Here is a 23,980-nt window from a genome sequence, read left to right as displayed (position 1 = left end):
GAAGTAGATACACGGACTATTTCATCAGCCTTGCTGTCCTGATTTCAGAACAGTGCTCAGGAGATCACAGCAGAGTGTCCTACGATGCTCTTTGCAGAAAGACTGAAGCCGCAGTCGTGAAGATTTTGAAGGCCAAAATGTCAAATACTTTTCCTTAAGTACCCCGAGACACAACCTTCAGTCTTCAAAAGGAAAGCAGAGGCGGTTTATTTTCCAGCCAATTGTACAGCTCCCCCCTCGTGGCTAAATTAAACTCTAAACTAACCTAAAGCACTACAAGAACATGCTTCCAAGCCATGTAAAACTTGCCATTGACAATGCAGGGACTGATCCATCGAGGGGAACAACTCTCTTTCCACACTGAAAGGAAAAACAGCGTTCACTTCTGATTTTCCAACACACTGATAATAGTTGAGGGGCTTATAGTTAAGAGGCACCAAAATAAAAACATACAAAAGAGCAAGTGTCTTATGAGCCATACTAGTCATGGTTGCTATTCAAAGCCAGTGGTAACTGTAAGCTCACTTTCTAATGCAGCTACTATTCTAAATTTCCAAGCTGATACTGGCCACTCAGGTACCTCTCCTCTAATGATAAATCAAATAACTTAGCAAAGGGATTTTCAGATAATCTTTTTCTGGTTTTTGAAAGTTCACCTGCACTGCAGGATCCCCCAGGAATGCATTCAGTTTCTGCTAAAAGGCCAGCCGCACATGTTTCAAGCAGCATTTAAATCCCAGGTAAGCAATCCACAGACTGCAGAAAGCCCTTTTTCAAGGGCAAATGGTGTGAAAAATGGGACCTATTTTGTTCTGCTTTATTGAAACCAGAGACATCTCCAAATCAGAGGTATTTAAAACATTTATTAGCGTTAATCATTGTAGGTTAAATAAAACACAAAACCTACATTTTAGGGCAAAAAAATATTATTAGGTATGATACAATTAATATGTAAAACAGAAGGTAAAGTATTAACAGATTGCAGCATCCCATACATGAAGCGAGTGGGTCCAGCCCAGTCAAAGCCCTTATATAAACAAAACAGAGGAAGAGTACTTAGCAGGTGACTTTAAACTGACAATTTATCACTGACTCTGGTTTAAATAATTAAGGGTAGGATAGTAAAATATATCAACATTCTACTGAAAAGGTCTGATTATAGTCAGAGTGCTCGCATGTATCATCTGTCTAGTCATGCTTATTACCACGTGCCATGACGGATTAGTGAAGACAAGGGATGACAGGTAACTTTTCTAGGTATTGATACAGACCCATGGTACACTGTAGCACTTTAGATAGACCTGCTGTACCATGAACAAAAATAATCAATTTTTTTTTGTTTTGGTTTTTTTTGGAGTGCCACTTTATTACTTCGGAGTCCCAATTCTTGAATAACAATGGCCTTTTTTAGATTTCTCAGTCTGCAAGACAAACTTTTTCTATAATATGCCATTTTCATGCATAAGAATGGCAAGTCAACAATTGTACCTATGTGTATCTCCATCTTCTTGCTACCTTTGATCCGTAACTTTAGGTTCATAAAGGTGAAATGATCATTAACAAAAAAATGTACTTACAGAATACAATGTGCAGTATATGAGAACCATAGTGAAAAAACACTACATGTCAGCATAACAATATAAAACTGTACTTATATACACACACATATGCAGAGCATATATGAAAACTAGTTCCTTCATAATCTTGTTTTTAAACTAGCTCATGACAAGCCAGAAAAGCAAGTCACCCATAACTGGACAGTCACAGTCTTGAGTCATGGTGCAAACAAGCTCTACCAAACATCCTTGGCGCTGCAGCCTGTACCTCAGTCCTGCTGCCAGCTCTCTTGAGAAAACCAATCTTGGACAAATCCAGCACCAGCTGGCCAACCTAGAACTGCAGCGTTATTATTATTAGAGCAGATCAGCTACAGAGTCAGGTGCTCCTGTACAGTAATTTAGCTTTTCACCAGGCATTAACTACTAAGAGGAATTCCGGTTGCTGCTGAAACTTTTGACTCTGAGTTTGGGGGGTTTTTGTATGTCATTTTTCTGGCTATTTATGAAGGGTGGTGATACTTTCCAAGCAACACAGGCAACAAAAGGAAGCAGAAATCATGAATTTTACATTTGAAAATCACAATTTTTAAAACAAACCGTTCCCCCATTTGAAGAGGCATGTTAAAGCTGCACTTTAGCTTTGACGAAGAGCAGAGGCAACATCATCGTCGAAGGCAAGCCCTGTCTTCAAAGAAAAAGCTAGCTGCTCTGCACAGCACAGTAGCCTGTTATTTTTTCACCTGTGACTTCAGAGCTCCCTACTGAAGCTCACCGTAACCCAAATCTCAACCCAACTTAACACAATCAGAATCCTTATTCATTTAAATCTTTTTCTTGACTAAAAGCAAAATAAGGTGATTTAGATTTGGCCCACCAAATGCAAAAATATCTTTGAGCCTACTTAGCCAACATTTGAATTTTAAAATCTGCCACAGATCCATTGTAACAACTTCCAATTTTAAACTCTTTTAACATATAACTCATAAACCTGTTGTGATTCACACACAGCTCAATGGCAGCTGTGAGAGCTGGTTGGTCAGGACAATATCCCATACGGATCAGCATCAATTGCTAGTTCTAGCATAAATGAGAGTATACAAGGTACTCGCAGAATTGTCTTACAAAGCTTTCAGGCATCTCAAGTAGGGTTTAATGAGTTTTGAGATGTCACATTAAAAAAAAAAAGAAATATGCCACAAAGATTTATGAAAGCTCAAAAATCAGTTATGCACAACTACTGTATGTTGAACTAGAATTTATGAGACCTTTAAAAACTTGAGTTCGATCTCACCTTGTTTTCCTGGTAACAGGTCTAGCCTTTCACTGGGTTTTATTTAGGAAGAACCAGATCTCTTGCAGCATTGGGTCATAGATCCCATAAATTATATGAATCTGTGATGTTGATAAGTTTGATATTTCTTTAGCGCTGAAGGCCAGGTTAACCTCTTCCTCCACAGCCAGGTGAAAGAGCCAGGCACCCCTGGCAGACTTGCTTGTACCAGGATGGGATGAAATGTTCCCTAAAGGAGCCTGTCTCCCTCCCCAACTATCAACAATGATGATTGCTGAATTTTCACTTAAATAACCCTGGATTATGTAAAATAGTTGCTGCAATAGAAGCAGCAACATGGATCACATATCAGCAGAGGTGACAACTGAAAGTTTACCCGAAATATCCTTTCTCATGGGAGCTGTCTGAGTCTGTGTATTATCCAAGGGCATATTTTCAAGTATGAGTGCTTTCAAAGGAGTCCAAAATATCTGAGAAATGGATTATATATGAAAAAACAATGCAGTTTAGATTCTTAGATAAAATCCAGTGGGACGTTTTCCACGTATAACTACTTCGAGCCCTCTGAAGACAAACGTTCCCATTGATTTAATCTGGCTCTGTTTCAAGCCCTAATAATTAGTGCCATTTTATCAAAGCAATCTCACAACAGGCAATAAGGTCTGCATTTTATGTATAAACACGGAAACCCAGCTCTAGCCTGCCTGTTCATGATTTATTGTGGAAAGCTGTTTTTCCCTTTTGTTTGCTTTTCATAAGTCCCCCAACAAATGTGCAGTGAGGTTAATTTTCCTCATAAGAGAACAAATTAATGTTGTGGAATGCAGGCTGGACTTTGGTTTTGAAGCCTGCATTTCTTAGCTGAGTTCCAATTTCCAATGAAATTGATGAAGATGATAAATTTGGATTTTATTATCTCAGTCACACATATTCATAAAAGATGGAAGTGGAGAATACATACAGGTTTACATTATTACAAAATCCACCTATTGGATTTTTTTTTTTTCTACACTGCATTTTCAAGTGCATCAAGCTTCAAAGGTATCACGCACTGGGTCTTCCATACCGCATCCCCATGTGAGGGAGGAGACTACTCCACAAATTCACAGAATTGCACTTGTAAAGAAACATTCTGGTTTGTTTTATTAGATTCCAGCCTTTAACCCCAAATTATATTGTGCTCTCTTAAGCTGTTTTTGTACAGAAATCTCATTCTTCCAACTTGAAGACTTCTTGGAGCGCAGCAGTGAGACCACGAGGAATGGGGCGCTGCGGCACCCTCTTTTAGAAATGAAGGAAGTGGCATCTTCGAGCAGAGACAACTGTGGTCTGGGGCACAGATTTGGAGGAAAACTGTAAGTAGTGGAGATGAAGCTGGCGTTTACGTTCTTTTTACAATTTCAGTAATTAATGAAGCCTACGCCCTGGAAAGGGAATCAATTCAGGCAAAGCACAGTGGCTGCATCTTCACTTCTTTCCGGAGCAGACTGGAACTGCATGGGGTCCAGCAGTCTCCTTCATGACAACTCCTTCTTTCACATACACAGCACCTCCTGACACAGATTTTGACTTCTAGCCTGTAAAAATTGCACTCGCTCATCCTTTGGATCAATTTTTTTTCTAGTTAGCAAATTCAGTCCATTTCTTGCTGATGTTTGCTGAAAGTACAAGATGAAGCTACAGATTTAGAAAAATACTGAAGCAGAGTCCAGCTAGAAAGATGGCAGAGAAACTGTAAGCCAAAATTCAGGTTTTATGGTTTTTTTCACCCTATTATTACAGAGAAAACTCTGAAAACATGCCAAGTCCATTTGCAATGCAAGAAGAGAAGTTTTTGCAGCAAATCTAAATTTTATATATAAAAGGATCATTTTATTAAAAAAAAACCAAAAAAACAGTCATTGGTTTAAACAGAGAATCGGAGTACTTTGACATTGTAATTTTGACAGGATATTAGAGAGGATTTTCCAACCAGGTTTTGCAAAATCCCTTTGAAGTAAAGCTTTCTGCTTCTGGTCCTTGCATTATTGCTCATGGGAAGTATTGAAATCACTGCTTTCAAGATATGGAGCCACGTCACTGAGATCATGAAGTCCTTTCTCAGTGAAAAAAGCAAATGGTGCTGTTTTTCAAGTAAATCTAAAAAGATCAAGTTGGGTCAGCAGCACCGCCTACCCGTCTGTGAAGTCTGCTTTCCAAGTTTGATTGCTCCATTGTTACCGTTTTCATGAGGATCTAAGGGTGGAATTTGCCGACCTGAAACACACGAGGAGACAGTGAATTCAATTTTCCTGATGTAGTAACAACACATGCAGGTAAGAGTTAGAACAATCTAGCTTACATAAGAGTTACATCTGTGAAACTTTGCCAGAAAACAACCATCTCTTGTGTACTTTGAATCTTTTCCCTTGCATCCTGCTTATGAAAGAAGATTTTCACATTTTAAAAAATATATGAAATATGGCTATTGAGAATACATGAAGTACACTAAATGACGTACACTGAAATTGTTATCCATGTATTTAAAAAAAATAGTTATCATACTGAGCACCTTACAACTAAGAACGAGAAAATTCTCAGCTTTCTCCTAATTCCACTTACATGTGAATGGTGCTAGTTTAACAAGATCTTGCCTGTCCTAAATCTGCATGGCATTTAGTCCTTGTACACTAGAGTTTTACAAAGCACTGTAACTAAACACATGCTGCCTATACTTGAAAAAGAAAAATCTGTTCTTTTCATTGAATCCCTCCCTCTTTTGAGGGCTACCCATATCTTTCCAGTTGACAGCTTTGACACCACCCCACCCCCCCCACCCCCCCGACTTTTTAATCATCTTATGGGGTGATTATTTTAAGTGTTTGAAAGAATTTCAGCCATCACAGGAGAGCTAGAGATCTCTCCCAGGGGCAGAAGGCACTGCTCCAACTCCCTCCCCTGTGTGCCCTTTCAGTACTGCTGCATCTTTTGTCTAACTGGCTTCCTACTCATGGACAACATACAATGTGCTTAATAATTAGAATTATAAATGGAAAAACAAGATCCTCCCAGGTCCAATCTATCCTCTGTCTCTGGTGTGGGCCTGGCTTTTCCATTAAACTCACTGTGTGATCTCTCCATCTGTATCTTGGAGAGCTTACAGTCATAGTAATGTACTTTCTCATTACCTTGTGGATTTCCTGGCAATTTTTTCTGAAGTTGAATCTACTTTCTATTAATTACTCCTGGTTTTACTATTACCCATGTTAAATAACAAGAGTTATTTATCATTTAACATTTGTTTGTTATATGCCACTTTCAGAGAGCATAAAGTTCCTGTGAACAGCTCATCATAATCCAGGTGGATTTTACAGTTTAGATTTCCCCATCCTTTGCTGCATTTATTCACAGCTCTCTCTTGCCAAACGTTCTACGAATTATGTAGCTATGTTGAAGCCTGAGTCCCACAAATTACCTGGGGGAGTGGTTGTGGGAGGATGAGTTAAAAGCATTCAGGTAAAACCCAATCCCAATGAAATCAAACAGCAAAATTTCATCTGTAAAACTTGTCCCTAAATTACCTTTGGTCAAGCCCATCAAAATTTCACCTCTCTTATTCAGTCGGTTCTGAACAGGCACGTTATACAACAAAAGTGTGACTTCTGAAGCAGATAATCTTGGGTGTTTGTACAACTGAATGAGAGGGGGAAAATTCCTCACATTACTACACTAAAGATACTGTATTTGGTCCAACAGAGTGAGAAACAGGTATCTTGAGGGCTGAAGCATGTATAAGCACTGACATTACAGTGCTGCACTCTATTCAGGTCACTAAAATATCAACTTCACACCCTGCTTAGAAACATGAAGTCCAAACAGAATGTAAGTGCCCTTCCAAAGTAAAATAAAAAGCAGAATGGGTGGCTGTAGACACAGCTGTTACATGCATTAGTTCTGTTGGCTTTGTTTGGAGATAAAGAGAATCCACTAACTCTTAAAACTCTAGAGAATATGAAGAACATAGTATCTGTGAGAGGCTTTCCAAGAAGGTAACGCTGTCATTGTAGAGACCTGCAGAGAACTTCTGCATTAGGTACCAACTATTTCCAAAGTGCTTTCAACTCAGTCCCAGCTAAAATAAAACCCTGTCGATCTGACTCAGAGCACAATGTAGCTAAAAAAATTGGAATCTACAGACACAGTTTCCATAACATACCATTAAGCAAATACTCTCTAAACATTCAGTTCTTCTAATAGCAAGTTTGGAAGAGGAGAGTTTTAACATGCAAACCAGCTTAACTTACATTTTAGAAGTCCACATTAAACAATTATGTTACATCTATTTATTTTTCATTCAGCGTTTCAAATTTCTGTGAGTTTCAAGTCTTTTCTACAGTACTCTTGATATATATGCAAAGAAGCAGGCATCTTTGGATGCAAAAACATTGCAGACTTCAAGGTCAGTAAGCACTTTGTCCAGTTCAGACCAGGACACAATACATGTCATTAAGAATCACCTTGATTAATTTAATTTCACAAAACAATAAAAACCACACAGATAACAACTACAAATAAAAAAGAGAAAAAAGCTCTAGACATCGTATTTGCTGATTAGTTATTCTGGCCTTTGAACTTAAGTACTGTTTGTGATTAACTAGCCATGTTTTCTGCTGTTTGGATACCACCCCCCCCGCCTTGAATTCAATACAAGGAAATAAACCTTTAAACACTCTAAACCTTTTTCAAGTTTGAGAATTTTTTTTTAGTAGGTGAGTTTTCTCTCACTTATTATTTCTCTTATTACCAGATTTATTAAGCCATCAAGTTAAATCATTTTAGTTTTAGTAACAAGACTTATCCCTGCCCAAGCAGCTTTTACCATCTGATGCGCAGCTGACAGGAGTAACTCTCTTGGAGCATAAAACTCAGTCTAACACCTGAGAACAAGCTCCACAGCAAATGATACAGTGATTTTTTCACCAAGGGTCAGGGGAAGCGGATAAAAATAATCAGTCAGAAATCTGTTTGACCGATTGTCTCTCCCTGGGCCTCCTTGACAGCTAGTCTTACAGCAGACGCCGTAACAGAGAAAGGTTTAAGCGGCAGAAGAACACTAAGGATGAGCAGTGAAATGCTTAGCCTGCATCTACACTTCCTGCTTCTAAACCAGCTCAATCACTACTGCTACCTAAAAGCACCATGATCATCACATCTTGTCACTCAGCTATTGATAAACATGGCATCAATATTGCTGACACCAACTCAAATATAGCTGGCACTGAGTCAGGATCAACAGAGGTCATAAACTGAATTAATTTTAGAAAGTATACACTCATTTAAAAATGTATATCACTGGCATACATAGTCGCTGTTCCAGAGCAATAAAAAATACCCCTGTATTAGATAACCTACAGCATTGTTAATTTATGCTATTTCTTTTATGCAGTTGATGTTAGAAAGGAGCAGTAGTGCCCTGACATCCAGCCCAGCAAGTCTCCCACTGAAGAAATAAATATATTAAGACAATTCCTCTTCAAACCGATGACTGCTCTGTTAAGATAGAGTCAGCTCAAAAGGTCCACGAGAGATTGAAATCTTCTGTTGCTTAACTTAAAGATGACAAACTAGACCACAAATAGAGTCTTTTCTCCAGTTTGCAGAGCAGGACACAACTAGCCAGCTTGCCAAAGACCACCAACAGCACATCTTAGGATTCCAGATGAAACGGTCAATCGCACAGAGAAAAACAGATATGCATACATTTATCTAAGAACTCTGCAGCTGAACTGGTGAAATGAGGAACTTTGGGGTATACTATTACTGAGACAGTATAAAAGTTCCATATAGCTCCCATTGCTGATACAGCTGGAGTGAGGTCTGCTGACTGCAATTTAAAAATTAGATTTTGTACTTGTATTAATTAAATATCTGATTATATATTTTGGTTTCATTTCACTAATGTTTAGACCATGTTTCACAGATTTTGTGCAACAAAACTGTTTGTAAACATGTACCTCTACACATTCATGTCGAGGTCTTGGTGTCCTCCATGATCTCATTCCAGTAAGCACACCATGATGTTTAAAATAATAAGCGTCACAAAAGACTGCTCAAATGTAGGGTTACAGAAATTGTCACAGTTCTGAAGTGAACCATCCAGGGCAACAAGTGGGAAGCACTAAATCAATTGCATCTCCTCCTTTCTGGCACGTTTGAGTTGGGCTTAAGCAGTCCAGGATGAAGGTCAGAGTCTTCACCAATGCCTGGTAGAATTCCAACTCCTGCTATTGAATCTGAGACTTGTTAATGTAAAGAGACTAATCAGCACTCTGGGAGTTGCGGTTCTGAGAGTGCCAGAGGCAAAGAGATTGGGAAATGGGAGGGTGGGACAAGAGGTAAACAAAATGGGGAGAAAAATGAAAACTGGAGCAGGGAAGCAAGAGAGACAACAGGAACTGGGTGACAGCTCTGCGACCAGAACTTGAAGGCAGGCAGATGGGGATTGCTCTGCTGCAGCTGGAAGCAGGATGCATCATCACAGTAATAAAATCTGCTCTCTTTGTTCCTTTTTGAATGCGATGCCCCAGTTATAAGCTGTGACATCCATGAGCTCAGAAAAATCAGGCTTGGAGTTGGGCTTTTTGGTTTTGTTTGGTTTTTTAACACTAAACTAGTTTCATTATTCACCTGTACAAGACTGCGTGAAAGGCTGGAAACAGCCTTGAAGTTCAGTGTGAGGAAAAAACCCAACTGGTTACCATGCTAACAAAGGGACAAACACAACATTGCATTGAACGGATACTCATTCAGTGTGTAGTGGAAAGGAAAACAGATGTGATGTTCTCAGCCTGAGCTGGCACATCCAGATGATGAACTCCAAGTCCAAAAGCAGCACAGTCCTAGTATCTAACACAACTACAATGATTCTGCTAAGGGTAAGAGGCAAGACATCACGCTGCTGCACAGTGGCTTTCTGTGCATTTGTCCCATCTGTTCTCTGTCTGAAAATCATGTACAACTTTATTTTTTTTAGGGGACTGAAGGAAGGGGAGATTTTTGTTAGTGTAGGGTGTGAAATCCATTTCATTTGGCTCCAGAGCAGCAGCCTGACAGCCACTGCAGCATCCTGAGGATGTGACTGCTATGGCTCACCTGAGAAAAGGCAGACTTCTTCCAGTAGTGGTACAACAGCTATACAATGGCCAGAACCTCCTCCTAAAATTGCTGGCTCTATCTCAGCAAGGTGAGCCCTGCAAAGCATTGCTCTCTATAAACCTCATTAATAAAGCACAGCCCTCTGTGAAGGCATGGCAGAATGAAGCAGGCACATCTTATCCAACAGTTTTGGCATTTGCATACAAGACTCTTTCTGCACCTGTAGGACTTACGACAGTCACACTTCTATCTCCCCAAATGCTTTCATCCTTTGAAACCAGTTTCACTGGTATTTTAGGAGTTTCCCGTGTCTCTCACATGGTTTATAAAGCTTGGCCCACTAGTCAGTCTCTAGTTTCTTTTTCTCCCCCTTACTTGCAGTGAAGCAGGATTTCTCCAACTGACAGAGATGACTGCTGTTTACTTCATGCTGTAAGTTTTCATGCAAGATAGTACATATTTACAATACAGGATATTGCATAACTAAGCATAGTTAAGTTGCAATTATTTTAATACTTCTAATAGCATATCTAATAGCATCTCCATGCAAGGGGGGGGGGAAGTTGGTGGTTGGTTTTTTTTTTTTTAAACGCAAAAGCATAGATTCCTGCCACTGAAGTTCTTGCTAGGGGAAACAGCAATACAACTAAATTTTGCCCATTTAATTAAAATCTGCAGAAAAAAAACCCCAAGATTTAAATCTTACGTGCATCAAAGTAAACAACAGAATTCCTAATGACTTTAATTACTAAGAGATCCAACCTTGATTTGAGGTCCTGCTGTAATTAACTTTGGGATGTTTTGGTTTATTGACTAGTTTATGTTGAAGAGCTCTCCTATGGTTGGAGAGAAATCCAGGACCTCACAAGTTTAAGAGTAGTCCAAAGGCCAGTAACTTTTGCTTCATTTATCAAAATTTGAAAGCAAGAGGAGAGCTAATCCTAGAAATATAGGGAGCATAAACTTTAAAGAACATAATCTCAAATACGTATAAATTAGGGCAATGTTTTTCCATCCTTTCATAGTAGGTGAAATACCCCTAACAAAAATTCAGTTATGAGCTTGGGCTGCCTTAAAAATGGCATGTGTGAATTGCTTTGCAAAATAAATGTACTTCTTTTTCTTAAAATGTCTTTCATAGACCTCTTCACAGTAGTTCACAGATATCCACACATCAGCAGATAACAGGATGAAAAACACCAAACTCGTCTTCCACAAATCCCAAAAACTGTCCATCTGGAATTCCACCCATCCAAGTCCATTTGAGTCAGTGCAAACATCAGATGTCTGCTGGAAAGGATCCCTCCCCCTTCCAGAGACAGACATTTCACACATTCCTCTCTAGTTTGCCCAGTATACAACTGATTAAACTGTAAGCTCTAGAGGCTGGGTTTGTTTTTTTTTTCATCTCCCAGTATTTCTAAGAAACAAGTATTTGGGTTACATTAAATATTCAATATATGAGCTGCTGGCAAGGCATCAGAAAATCAATAGCTTCATACATTTATAACTGAGCATTTACCACATGAAAGGTTGTATACTGAGACAGAAAATCTCTGCTCTAATTAGGAAGCCTCGTCTAGGAGAAACATCCTTATCTGGATTTTTAAACATCAGCCTGTCTCTCCTTCTTGTAGTACTAGCATCTGTAAGACTGAGTGTGCTAACAACTCTTTACACACTTTCTGTAGAGGGATTCTGATAATCTTATTCCTCACTTCCCTCTCACACTCAACAGAAGATGCTCAAATGCTTCAATCTGGCCCCCTCTGGTAGCACACCAATCTCCAACATTTGCCACACTTCAAAAAAATAATACATGCCCATCTTTTTTTTTTTTTTTTTGTTTAAGCACAAGTTTATTTCATATTTCACTTGGCTAGGTATTCTTCAGCAGCTTACTCGTCCCACCGCCTGTTTACCTTTGGACCTACTGATGCAGACTGGTATTAACCTGGGAGGTACAGTCTCAGCTCTATCATTTACGGAGGATGGCTTTTATGTAATATTATCTTTCATATCTAGGGCACCTTCACGCTAAGGTAACACGCAATACACACAGGCTGAAGAGAAACAGCTGGGCGCGTACTAGATTTGAATAAGGTAACTAAGGCTTATTTAAGTTGTTAAATGAACGGGTGTCTGAAAATTGGAAGGGTGTGATTGCTACTAAATGACAGTACACTCGGGGCAGCTTGTTTAGTCATTGAAAACCAGCCAGTTTTAATGAGTAAGCTGCCTTCTCAGGCACAAGCAGTGGTCAGTAGGCTAAGGCCCCACAACCAAGAAAGGGCAATACAGAACTGGTATGACTCCCCGCACAGGCACAACTTTATACTGTATTATACTGCTATCGTATAATACATTCCCAGCATTTTTGCTGCTGCTGAAGTATAAACCAGCAACAAGGAGCCACTGTGCCTATGATTCTTCTAAGGCTGGGAATAAAAAATTAGTAACATTTGATCCTATAGACACTCGGCTATTAAAAAAGAACTACTGGAACGCATGAAAAAACACTATAATCTTAAGCCCTTTTTATGTCAAAAACCCTTCAAGACAGACATTAGGAAAAATTTAGCCCGAGTAGGGAATATACAACTGCACTGAAAATATTCTTTTCTTGTTTACAGAGAAATAAAACAGCCATGTGATGTTTCACAATCACAGCAAGCCTTCAGTCAGGCGCTGCTAAATGTAACCAGGGTAAGTGTAGTGGCTTGCCATCTGAAATCACAGGGGTACAACAGCCAGCCAGGAGCTGCATCCCCTTATGCAGCTCAGCGAAAACTCTCCAGCACAGAGAACACCGACTTTGCTGACTCTTGTGCTCAGTCTGCCTCCTCAGCCTTATTTGCCCGAGTACAACAACTGCAGAATCCCTCTCCTGCCAGATCTGCCCCATCTTCAAAAAAATCAGAAACTTTTCCTGATTCTAGTCTTTCACATCTTGTATTTTCTTGAGAAGAATTAAGGACAATGGATTTGTGTTGAGACTGTGTTATTAAGACATCCCTCAAAGCAGTCAAATCCTCAAATCCTGAGAGAAACTTACTTTAAAAAAATCTTTTAAAAATAGTGTAATATAATAACCTTAGAAATGAAGTGATCTGTCTATAATCTCTATAATTTTTCAAAGATTTATCCGGTTGTCAGCAAAACATCCCAGTTCCCCTTTTATTTTCCGCCCTCTTTATATCATTATGTTGAGTAATTTTTTCCCATTATACTATTTCACTCCATTCACAACATTTTCCCTGGAAGAGACAGTTAGACACCTTAGGAAGGAAAAATGATTATGTTAAAATACCCCTGAGAAATGAAAAGTATAAGCAATCAGGAGGTAAATTTTTTAGCTAAATTAAAATGTAGTCTACCCTTTCTGTGTGGGGTATCAATTTCAAGAAGGTTTTTAATGGAGAGATTCTCCATGCATGTCGGAATATCCTTCCAAATCCAGGCTGTAAAATAGGCAACACATACAGCCTACCTACAAGATCCAAGGTAAACAGAAGTTGCTGTCTCCCTGTTCAGAGGCTGGGGAGCTGCACCATGCCCTTCTACAGCAGCGCAAAGAGAAGGGCACGAACTCTTGGGCAGCGTGAAAGCAAAACTAAAGCTGCAGCATGACTTCTAGGGCATCACACAAATAAAACTAGTCAACAGGGTAGGAGACTTGGCCACAGAGGGACTTCATACACTGAAAAGGCAGAAATGCTGTCATGCAACTTGGGCATAGACAGACTTTTTTGGAAATTGCACAGACTGAAGTGGTGTAACACATCAGAAAGTTATCCATACCCTCTGCCTGGTCACAATCATACTAATTAATTCTCCTGCTAATTAAGCATTTTTCACTTGGTTTCCACTGTATTTCTATAAACATCCACTACCAACTCTCTCCTTTCTCTCCGCTGAGTACTTGATAAGGTCACAAGTACATCCACTGAGACCAAATATTTCTATATATAGAAATAATTGCCTGTGGAATTAAGTGCACTTGCCTGGGTATCTAGTTCATACTAAACTTAATTTAGCTGATTTTCCTTGTCTATTATATCCATTATTAGGGACAGTGTATGCTGCCAGCTGCAGCATTGCCTATCGAAGACGGAAACTAATTATCTAATTACGTGGCAAGGATGAGTTACTCTGCGAGAACATTCACAACCATCAGACACAGACAATCAAGTAAACTATCACAAGGAAGAACCAGTTCCTCCAGACGGCCATGTTACACACTCCTCCTTTTTTAAAGGAGGTAAAAGAAAGACAGCGTATTCCAGGAATATTGGTTCTCATTAACCATTTCAAATACATCCAATGCAAGTGAAGCAAACACTTGAACAGGCCCCGTCTCAGGCAAAGCGTGGTAGATAATATGAGCTGATTATGAATATGTGAAATATAATAAAGACTTTAGGGAAACAAAGTTGAGTTTCTGGACATGCTGTCTCCTAGGCCTCTGCACCCCAAAACAGGATTCAGGGAAAGGAGGAACCACCAGTAGTGGAAGAGGATCAAGTCACAGAGCTCTTAAGAAATCTCAACCCATACAAGCCTAAGGATGCAGAGGGAGCAAGCCAGTATCACTGCAAGGCCATTCTTTATCATCCCTATCATTTTTGAAAGGTTGTAGAGAATGAGGGAGGTCCCCTATGACTGAAGAAAGGTGAATGTTTCTTCAAAAAGGGCAATAACAAGCCATGGATCTACAGGCTGGTTAGCCTCACTCTGCTTCCTGGGAAAGCCACAGAGTAAATCCTCTCAGAAGCTGCTTCTGAGCACATGAAGGTGAAGAAGTTGACCAGGACCAGTCAGCATAGACCTACCAAGGGTAAATCATGTCCAAGCAACCTGGTTGCCCCAAATGATAGTATGACTGGACTTGTGATTGAGGGAGAGCATTGGATGATGTCTACCTTGACTTTAGCAAGGCTTTCGATACTTTCTCCTATAGCATCCTGGTATATCCAGGTTGGAATGTTATAATCTAGATAGGCAGACTGTTAGCTGTGTGAAAAATTGGCTGGATCATCAGACTTAAAGGCCAGTGGTTAACAGTATGTATCTACCCGTAGGCCAGTTAGAAGTGGAGTACCTGGCTTAATACCTTTTATCAGTGGCCTGAAGGAGGAAAAAATATGCACCCACTTCAACCCTCAGATGATACCCAACTCAGAGGTGCATTCCTGAGGGCGGGGCTGCTCTTCAGAGGGCCTCAGGCTGGAGGGAGGAATGGGCCAACAAGAGCCTTATGTGGTTCAGAAAGGACAAATGCCAAGCCCTGCTTGTGGAAAGGAAGAGCCCCTGGCTGGCTGTGAGACAGGCTGGGGACTGGCTGCCTGGGAAGCAGCTATGCCAAAAAGCACCTGAGGGCAGCAAGCTGAGCATGAGCCAGCAGCGCGCCCTGGCAGCACAGACGGCCAACAGCATCCTAAGTCATACCAACAAGAGCCAAGCCAGTAGATCAGGTGAAGTGGTTATCCCCTTCTAGATATGGTCTAACATTAGCTGGGTAATGCATCCAGTTTTGTGCCCCACGATACAAGAAAAATGTTGAAAAACTGGTGCAAGTTCAGAGGAAGGCCACCAAGACAGTCAGGAGGCTGGAGCACTTGCCCTGTGAGGAGAGGCTGAGGAAATGGGGCTTGTTCAGCCTGGAGACAAGATGGCTTTGGGGGAGTGCAAAGCTGCCTGTCAGTACCTATGGGGAGGGCTGCTAAGAAGACAGAGCCAGGCTCTTTACTGAGGTGCATCGAGGATAATAAGTGATGGTGGCCGTGAATTGAATCAGGAGAGGTTCTGACTTGATACACCGGGGGGGATGACACTGTGAGGACTATTTAAACACTGGACTCGGCTGCCCAGAGAGGTTGTGGAACCTCTGCTCTCGGGCCCAGCCAGACAATGGCCTGAGCAACCAGGTCTGAATTCACTATCAAGTCTGCTTTGAGCGAGAAGTTGGACTGAAGGTCTCCTGAGGTCCCTTCCAGCCCGCAAGGTCCTTCCCACTTGCAGCCAGAGACCAAAACTGGTACCCCTAGAAGGCAAACTGAACAAGACCTTTTTTCTTCTCCTCATGAGGAATGTCAGTCTCATCTTGTTTAAGAGACCTGGAGAGAAAATATTTTTTTAAACGGATTCCACTGCAATGACTATTTTCCACTTATCATAGCCTTCCAGGTGCATTTCTCAACATTTAAGTTTTTATCAACACAATGATAAGATCAACAGTATCGCCTCTACAGCAGGCTTGGTCTGAAACAGAAGATGTGAACCAGGTCAGGATTTATATACAAATTTAGAAGGAACAGGCTTACCCCGTATCTACTATCTTTTGCTCTGGTATATTCAAAGTCATTCTTAGTTTACATCTGCATAAACAGCAGCCATACTACTGGCACAGTAGATTTCTTGATGTCCTTGGGAAAGAAGTTTTTAGACCCAAAACAGACAGCTATTTTCAGAAGATCTCCAAACAATCACAAATAAATAAATAAATGGAGCATTTACTTACTTATTCCTTGAAAAAGTTCTTCAATGTTAACAGCATTCTTTGCACTGGTTTCAACAACAATTGCACCTATAGATTCTGCATATTCTTTGGCATCCTTCATAGGAACCTCCCTACAAAAAAAAAAAAATTACAAATAAACCAAATTTTCAAAAAATAATTTGGGAGGGGGAAGGAAAAGACCTCAAACACAGCCTAATCAGAAAAGCATTAGTATGCTCTTCTTCCCTGCAAAAGTAGTACTATCCTTCTTCTTCTTATGGCATTTAGATCATCATATTCAAAATACCAAAATTTCACCAATGATCGATCTGCAGATTTCTTGGACTTGCTGCTGAATCCATGTCTTGAAAAAAGGAAGATAATTTAAATTACAACCTGATTTGTTTGTTTTTTAAACTTGACACTGATAAGAAAAGCATTAAAACACTAGAGAAAAGACATACAACTCTGCTGATCCAGGCAGCAACCAGCACTGCCCACAACAAGTGTTCAAACAAGATGGGGTACGACTGTTGTGGAAGAAAACGACAAGAGCATCGTATGTCTAAGTGTTTGCAAGCGGCAAGAAAACAAGAGAGATTCTGAAAGAAATATGAAAGCCACTGACGCCGAGCACATTGGCAAGAGCAATGTGGGAGTGCCAGATTCACTGGGGAAAGACCACCATTCTGTGCCATGTCACCAAAGTGACACCATCTTAAAATCACTGGTAGAACATCCTCATTTTGTAGCCAATACTTCATATGCCAAAAGCTGGTAAACGCAGTTTACAACATTCAAAAGACCTCTGCTTCAAACAGAAAGCAAGCCCCATGCTGACCTTGTATCTGCCTGAGCCAGGCGGCAAAGCTGAATCTGCCCATGTCCGCTGCTGTCTGTAACCACTGCTATTGCGGATTTTTGAGGAACAGCTCAGAATCAGAGACTGAACTCACTAACAGGCACCCAAGGTACACTCGATCAGGGGAGCACCTGTTGCAACACCAGGCTGCCAGCACTATTTTTCTTCCAGTTGTTCAATACATCAACTGGTGTGTTTTGTGTGGCTTTATAGCTGTCTGTTGCACATGCAGAATTCGCACCAACTCCTTCACCCCACAGCTCCAGTGTCCCAATCCAGAGACTCCTAATACGATTTCCTCCTAGTATGAGTGCCTTGGACCTTAACAGAAGGTACTGAGGTGGGAGCACAGCACAGCAATTTCACAATTAGTTTATGGAGGTATATATTTTAAATAAATCAGATCTGCTTCCCATGGGAAACACACAGAGAGGCAGAATAATTGCCTGATTTATTACAAATGGTTTTCAAAAAATTAGCCTGCAATTCCAGCATCTGGATTCACAGCTTGTTTCCACTGCTTGCTTCTTTGTATTACATGCCTTTTTATTGCGGAAGACAAAGGGAAGGCAGCATTCCCCTTACTATTTCTGAAATGGCACCTTGGCCTTTATTATGAAAGGTACCACCATCTGTGGATGGCCATGAAGATAAGAAAAAAGGAACTTAACTATGTAACATAATATTCAAACAACAGTAAAGGAAGAAATTTGAGAGCATAGGGTTATGTAATGAAGACTTTCAACTTGCTGTAATTTAGATGAGAAAGCAGACTTCAGGAATCAAGGAAAAGGTAAAACAGCAGCAAGTGACAATATTCCAAGGAAGCATCACAAAACTTCTTAGCCTTCTCTGATGACATTTCTAAAGGAAGCCTATAAACATCCACAGCACATGGGCAATAAGCATCATGCCATCCAGTGCTGCTGGCACTGAGAAGGCTGCATACATCAAGTGGAGTTATAATCTGGATGTCAACACTGCTAAGATGCTACCTTGTCAAAAAGGAAAAGCACAAATGCTTTAACTCTAAACTGAGAGATGAATACACGCAAGATGGGGTGAAGAGGGAAGAATGCAAGAACCATCAGTGGAGTGCTGAGAAAGTGTTATTCCAGGGCTACGGGGAAAGTTAGAGGAACACCTATTCTGAAAGAAGTCAATTATTTTATTTTATCCTTTCCAAATCATTCTATTGATTCAATTTCCCTTGAGATTTTCTGAATAATTACTGAATAAAGAAATATTCTGGATGCATACAAGGAAGATCTGAGCATGAAATTCTGCTGAATTCTCTTAACCAAGGATCTGGCAATTTCCAGTGAACATAACTTTTTAAGAAGGTGCACCACATTTTTAGGGAAGTAAACACTTCTTAGTTGCTTTTATGACTATTGACTTCTATAATGCTCTTATAGAGCAAAATCCAAAAAATACTTTGGACACTTACAACATTTTAACATTGAAGTCTCAGCTCCTGTCTGTGAAACTACTTTTTAATGACCTGTCAGAAGGACAGGACACGTATCAGAAGGAAAAGTCTATTACTATTACTTAGAAGTATGCCAAACACTCAACAGTACTGGAGTTGACAGTACTATAACAAAGATGAGGATTTATACTAAACAAAATTGCCTGTCTACCTGTAGAAATTCCTTCAACGTGGAGGAGAAATATACTTCAGAGTGCCAAAAACTGCTGATAGCCTATTAACAACACTGAGAAAAGCAGCATGACCCCTGAGTGTCCCAAATCCATCTTGGCAGCTCAAAACCAAATTTTAGATGCTAAATGAGGAGGGTAACATGGTCAATGATTATGAGGAATAGTGCCAGTCTTTTCCCAAAGATAATCAGTTCTTATTGCTTCCATTCATTCCTCCTTACATTATCTCCTACAGTCATAGAGATGGCAGAATCAAATAAACTTTAAGTGGGTCAGCTTGTCCTCTTTTGCATCTATTCACGTTGGTCTTAAAAGCAGCTGTCTCTCTGATATCCAGTAAAACATCTGCCAAAAGTTCTACAAAACCAAAAAGAGATGCCAAAAATGCATACAAACAGTAGCTTGCCCTGTGTGCTCACATCATCTTATTTTTAAATTCTCTGTGCCCAAAGGCATGTGTATTTTCTACTCATTGGAAACAATCTGATAAATTAGTGACACATTTCACCTAAAATTATTTTTACTGAAGTAAATTTGAAGACATACAGCAGCTAGAGAATGCATATAGCTGCATGTATTGCATAAACAATCAGATTTCTGGAAGAACTGTGAAAACATATCACGTACAAGATAGTCTGCTCCCTATTTTTCTACCAAAATCTCTTTAGCTGGACATCACTGGATGACTTTAGAAAGAAAAAAGGCTGCAGGATACAGAAAGAATAACCGCATGAAAAAAATATTCTCAAAACTATTCATAATTACATGGAGAAAAAAGCTCCCTCCTTCAAAAAAAAAAAAAGTATAAGAGACATTAGCTCACGGAGGACAATGAAGACCATGCAAACACCAGAACATTTTGTGCATGGAAGAGCTGTACTGGCTGAAGAGGAGCAAGAAACAGATGATCAGCAATCAGTAAACAACAGGTAGTGTTTGAGAATAACGTGGTGGGAAGATCACAGTCGCTCTGTGAGGAACCCCAGTATTCTCACATTTCTGGGGTGCAGGTTTTTCTTCATGTCCCCAAGTTAACCTGCCTCTGGTGGAACAGCATTTAAAACCTTGCTGCCATGGCAAATACTACCAAGAGCCGGGGGAGGGCTGGTTATGGATTCATTTGCAATTGGTGCCATTTGTCACAATCTCCAAACTTATTACCCTTGATTTAATCAGGCAATTGTATTGCTGGGAACACTTAAGCAATAAATTTAAAGTGACTCTCAGGGCAACTGAAAACTCTGAATTGTGCTAACTGGTTTTTGGCTTTATTTTTATAATTGTCGTTTCCTCTTTTTTTCTACTTCATATTTGGAAACCTTTAGTTTTGTCTTATAGGACTCAGTTTCACCATGTCGACAGCATATCGCATCATCATGTAGGAGATGCCAATATACTATCTGTGTCCCTGATTCTTAGCCCAACAGAAACCAGGAGTCTTCTACTGTCAGGGCTTGTTCAGGTCTTACAGAAAGCAGTGACTCACAGTTTTGTGTTGGTTCATGGCTGACAGTGGCGGGGGGAACAAAAAAAAAAAAAAAAACCAAAAAACCACACAGGTCCAATCCTTGTATATGCCTTGATTCAATAAAGCACTGCAGCACTTACTTGAAGTTACACACGTGCTTCAGGGCTCTGGTGAACCTGGGCCAAAGTAATGATTATAAAACAACAGGGGGATATATTTGCACAACTGTGAGAGCCTATGAGGTCCTAAGAGGAAAGCATCAGATACGGCCATTGAGTTTGTACTCATAGTTGAAGCAAGAAATAACAGTCATGGACTGACACAAAGGATCACTAGTGTACAGCAGAATGTGCTTCCATTTCCAGAAAGGACAAATGCAAATCCAAAATAGAGCTAACAAGCAGAATAGTGACCCTAGCTTCACTCTCATCCCAAATAGCATCATCTCGGCTCTTCTGCAGGAGGGCGGGTTCAATACTCCCCTCTTTTACCCAGGAGGTTCTTTGCTTCACACAGGTGACACAAGTTTTACTTGAGGTTACGCTCCTAAAAAACCAAAAATACACTTTCTACATCCAGTATTATGGGACAGTTTCAGTTGTTGCAAAGCGCAAAGCACAAGTTCTCAAAGCTTCTCTGTGAATAACATTATTCTACCTCAGGCCCATCCTTCTAGCTCTGCATTGCCGGTTTTGCTCATCGCTTAATACGTTCTGCACCTTTTAACATGAATGGAAGGAAAAAAAAAAAGAGAATACTTTTCCATTTCCAATGATTCAACAGCTAAAGGGTGTAGATTGTACAAATACACAGGAAGGGCAGTAAAAGAGAGGTTAAAAAAGAAGTACATAATTCAAGTTGTGCTGCTGCTGGTGAGGTTGTACATTGGTAGAACCAGTGGTGTTAGGAAAGACTCAATACAGCTGACCAAAATTATATACTATTATAACAATGAAACAAATTGGTTACCTGAAGGAAGGAAACAATACAGTTACTGCAATCAAAGCAACAAAAATGGATGTATTACCTGATATCAGAAAGATCACATTTGTTTCCAGCAATGGCCATTACAATGTTTTCAGGACCATGTTCTTTTAGTTCTTTCACCCATTTCTTCAAAGTATGAAATGAATCCTAAGTCAGAGAAATAACAAATAAGCTAACAGCCTAGTCTCCGTTGATGTATTTGCTTATTTTTTGAAGTTAGAGGAACACAGCTGTGACAGTATTAACGCAATAATAATTTTACAGATCACAAGACCAGAAGAATATCCCTGCATCTATGTCATCTGCTTTTCAAACTTTAGGTCATAAGACTTCCTCAAATTAATTCTTGAACTTGGACACTTCCCCCTTTGCCGCCCCCCCGCCAAGCAGCACTGAATGTTTTTCTTAAATTTTCAGTGATGAAGAAACAACCACAGCTCTTTTAAGTTTGGCTAGTAACTAATTTTCTTCACTTTTAACGTGAGCTTCATTTGTCTAATTTCAACTTCTGCCCAATGGACTACCGTCTCAACCACCGTCATATTTTCAGTAACATCCAGGAGAGCTTTCACAGTGACCCCCTCCCCCCCGCCTTTCCGAACCTGTGACCTGGTAAACCTCAATTTACTCATTATAAAATCAGAGACAGGTGACAATTCACTTGTCTTTTTCCCTCCAAATACAAAATTCAAACACTTTTTGATGCTACCTACCTTTTAATAGTAATTTTTCTATTTCTTTACATTAGTGAACTAACAGCATTAAAATCACTTTTGTTCCTAGAGATTCTAATTCTAATGCATGGTTGAAATTATTACTGAAACTCAAAGTGAGCTCCTGTCCTGGTTTTGGCTGGGATAGAGTTAATTTTCGTCTTAGTAGCTGGTGTTTTGGATTTAGGGTGAGAATTATGTTGATAACACACTGATGTTTTAGTTGTTGCTAAGTAGCGCTTATCTTAAGCCAAGGACTTTTCAGTCTCCTGTGCTCTGCCAGCAAGCAGGTGTGCAAGAAGCTGGGAGGGAGCAGAGCCAGGGCAGCTGACCCAAACTAGCCAAAGGGGTATTCCACACCATGGAACGTCATGCCCAGTATATAAACAGGGGGGAGTTGGCTGGGAGCAGCGGATCACTGCTCAGCCATCGGTCAGCGGGTGGCGAGCAACTGCATTGTGCATCACTTGTCTTTGCTTGGGTTTTATTTCTCTCTCTTTTTTTGTTATATTCCTTTTCATTACAATTATTATTATATTATTATTGTTCTTAGTTAGTAGTGTATTTTATTTTACTTTAGTTATTAAACTGTACTTATCTCAACCTATCAGTTTTACCTTTTTTTTTTTCCCTCCTCCCCATCCCACTGGGAGGGGCAGTGGGGAGTGGCTGCGTGGTGCTTAGTTGCTGGCTGGGGTTAAACCATGACAGCTCCCAAATATATTATAAATAATTTTTTCTCCTTCAGAAATGCACATAAGAGTTGTGTCTAAATCAGCAATGGCTATATCGGTATCACTGAAGGGAGAGCACTATCAGTCATTTGGGAAAAAAATATCCATTCTCCTTTAATGATCAATGCTGAATATTAAGCATCAGAAAGTGAAATACACATTGACCTTCCTTTGCTATTTTCCCCTCTTTATTCTGAGGGCTGTTCCACATAAGCTTGGAGAAAGGCTGGCAAAACAAAATTCTATTCTTACAATGCATTACAAGATCAACTGTAAGATATTTAAATTAAAAATAAGTATCAATCCAGCACGATTCACTCTTCCTCATCTTTTCTTGGCAAATTAGCAAAGGAGAACAGTACCGCTGTGCAACAGTGGCCACCATCATCAGCCACAGATCATTACACTAATGCACTGGAGAACGAACCCAGCCCTCTCAACCTAGTAGTAAACAATTCAATTGGCAGGAAAGGAATAAAATGCTAGTGAACTGTCATGACCATCCATCCATTAATGCCTCCTCTAACTCAGCTTTATCAGCAGGGGTCTCTTTCAAAAGCAGTGGAAGAGCCATTCAGCGAGAACCCCCTAGCCTCCTTTGCCTGAGAAATGAGCAAGAGCAGTTTAGGATCTGAAAATACAATTTTCATTCCAAATGAATAATGTTGAGACAAAGGTCAGAGACTTATTATTTCATTACTGGTTTCAAAGTTAAGACATGAGTCCTGCAATGCAAACATGAGATGATATGCTTAGTTAAAAATAATTAGTTTTAAAATCAGTAATATGCAAACAACTGAATTTCTGTTCAGTTGATAAAGCAGCCAGCTGCTTTTTGCAGTAAAAATTCAACTCCGTACAGAGAACATAGGTGGTGGTGGTGGTAGGGGGTATTGCAGGATATTACCCTGTCTGCCTAGCCAGAGGAAATCCAAAGAAACTTTGACAAAATGCAGTCTCCAACCTTTTGTCTAGATGAAGTTTAAAAAACACAGAAGCAGGACTTCATATTTAATTTTTTAAGGCAGTTGGACACCTCCATCCAGATCTACACAAACTACTGAAGCA

General features: G+C 40.0%; 1 protein-coding gene across 1 annotated transcript in view; it reads right to left on the bottom strand.

Annotated features, from left to right (window-relative positions):
* Positions 1–843: 843 nt before the first annotated feature.
* RAB31 (RAB31, member RAS oncogene family) overlaps positions 844–23,980 on the bottom strand; it is a 68,006-nt gene continuing 44,869 nt past the window's right edge. Inside the window, exons 5-7 of the mRNA XM_050892356.1 lie at positions 21,506–21,612; positions 16,505–16,614; positions 844–5,106 (exon numbers count right to left, since the gene is read on the bottom strand). Of these exons, the coding sequence (XP_050748313.1) occupies positions 5,009–5,106; positions 16,505–16,614; positions 21,506–21,612 (315 nt within the window). The 3' untranslated portion in view covers positions 844–5,008. The remainder of the gene's footprint in view (positions 5,107–16,504; positions 16,615–21,505; positions 21,613–23,980) is intronic.

This window comes from Gymnogyps californianus, chromosome 2 (assembly GCF_018139145.2).
Source record: "Gymnogyps californianus isolate 813 chromosome 2, ASM1813914v2, whole genome shotgun sequence".
In the NCBI taxonomy this organism is placed as follows: domain Eukaryota; kingdom Metazoa; phylum Chordata; class Aves; order Accipitriformes; family Cathartidae; genus Gymnogyps; species Gymnogyps californianus.
This window is presented reverse-complemented; position numbering and strand designations above follow the sequence as displayed.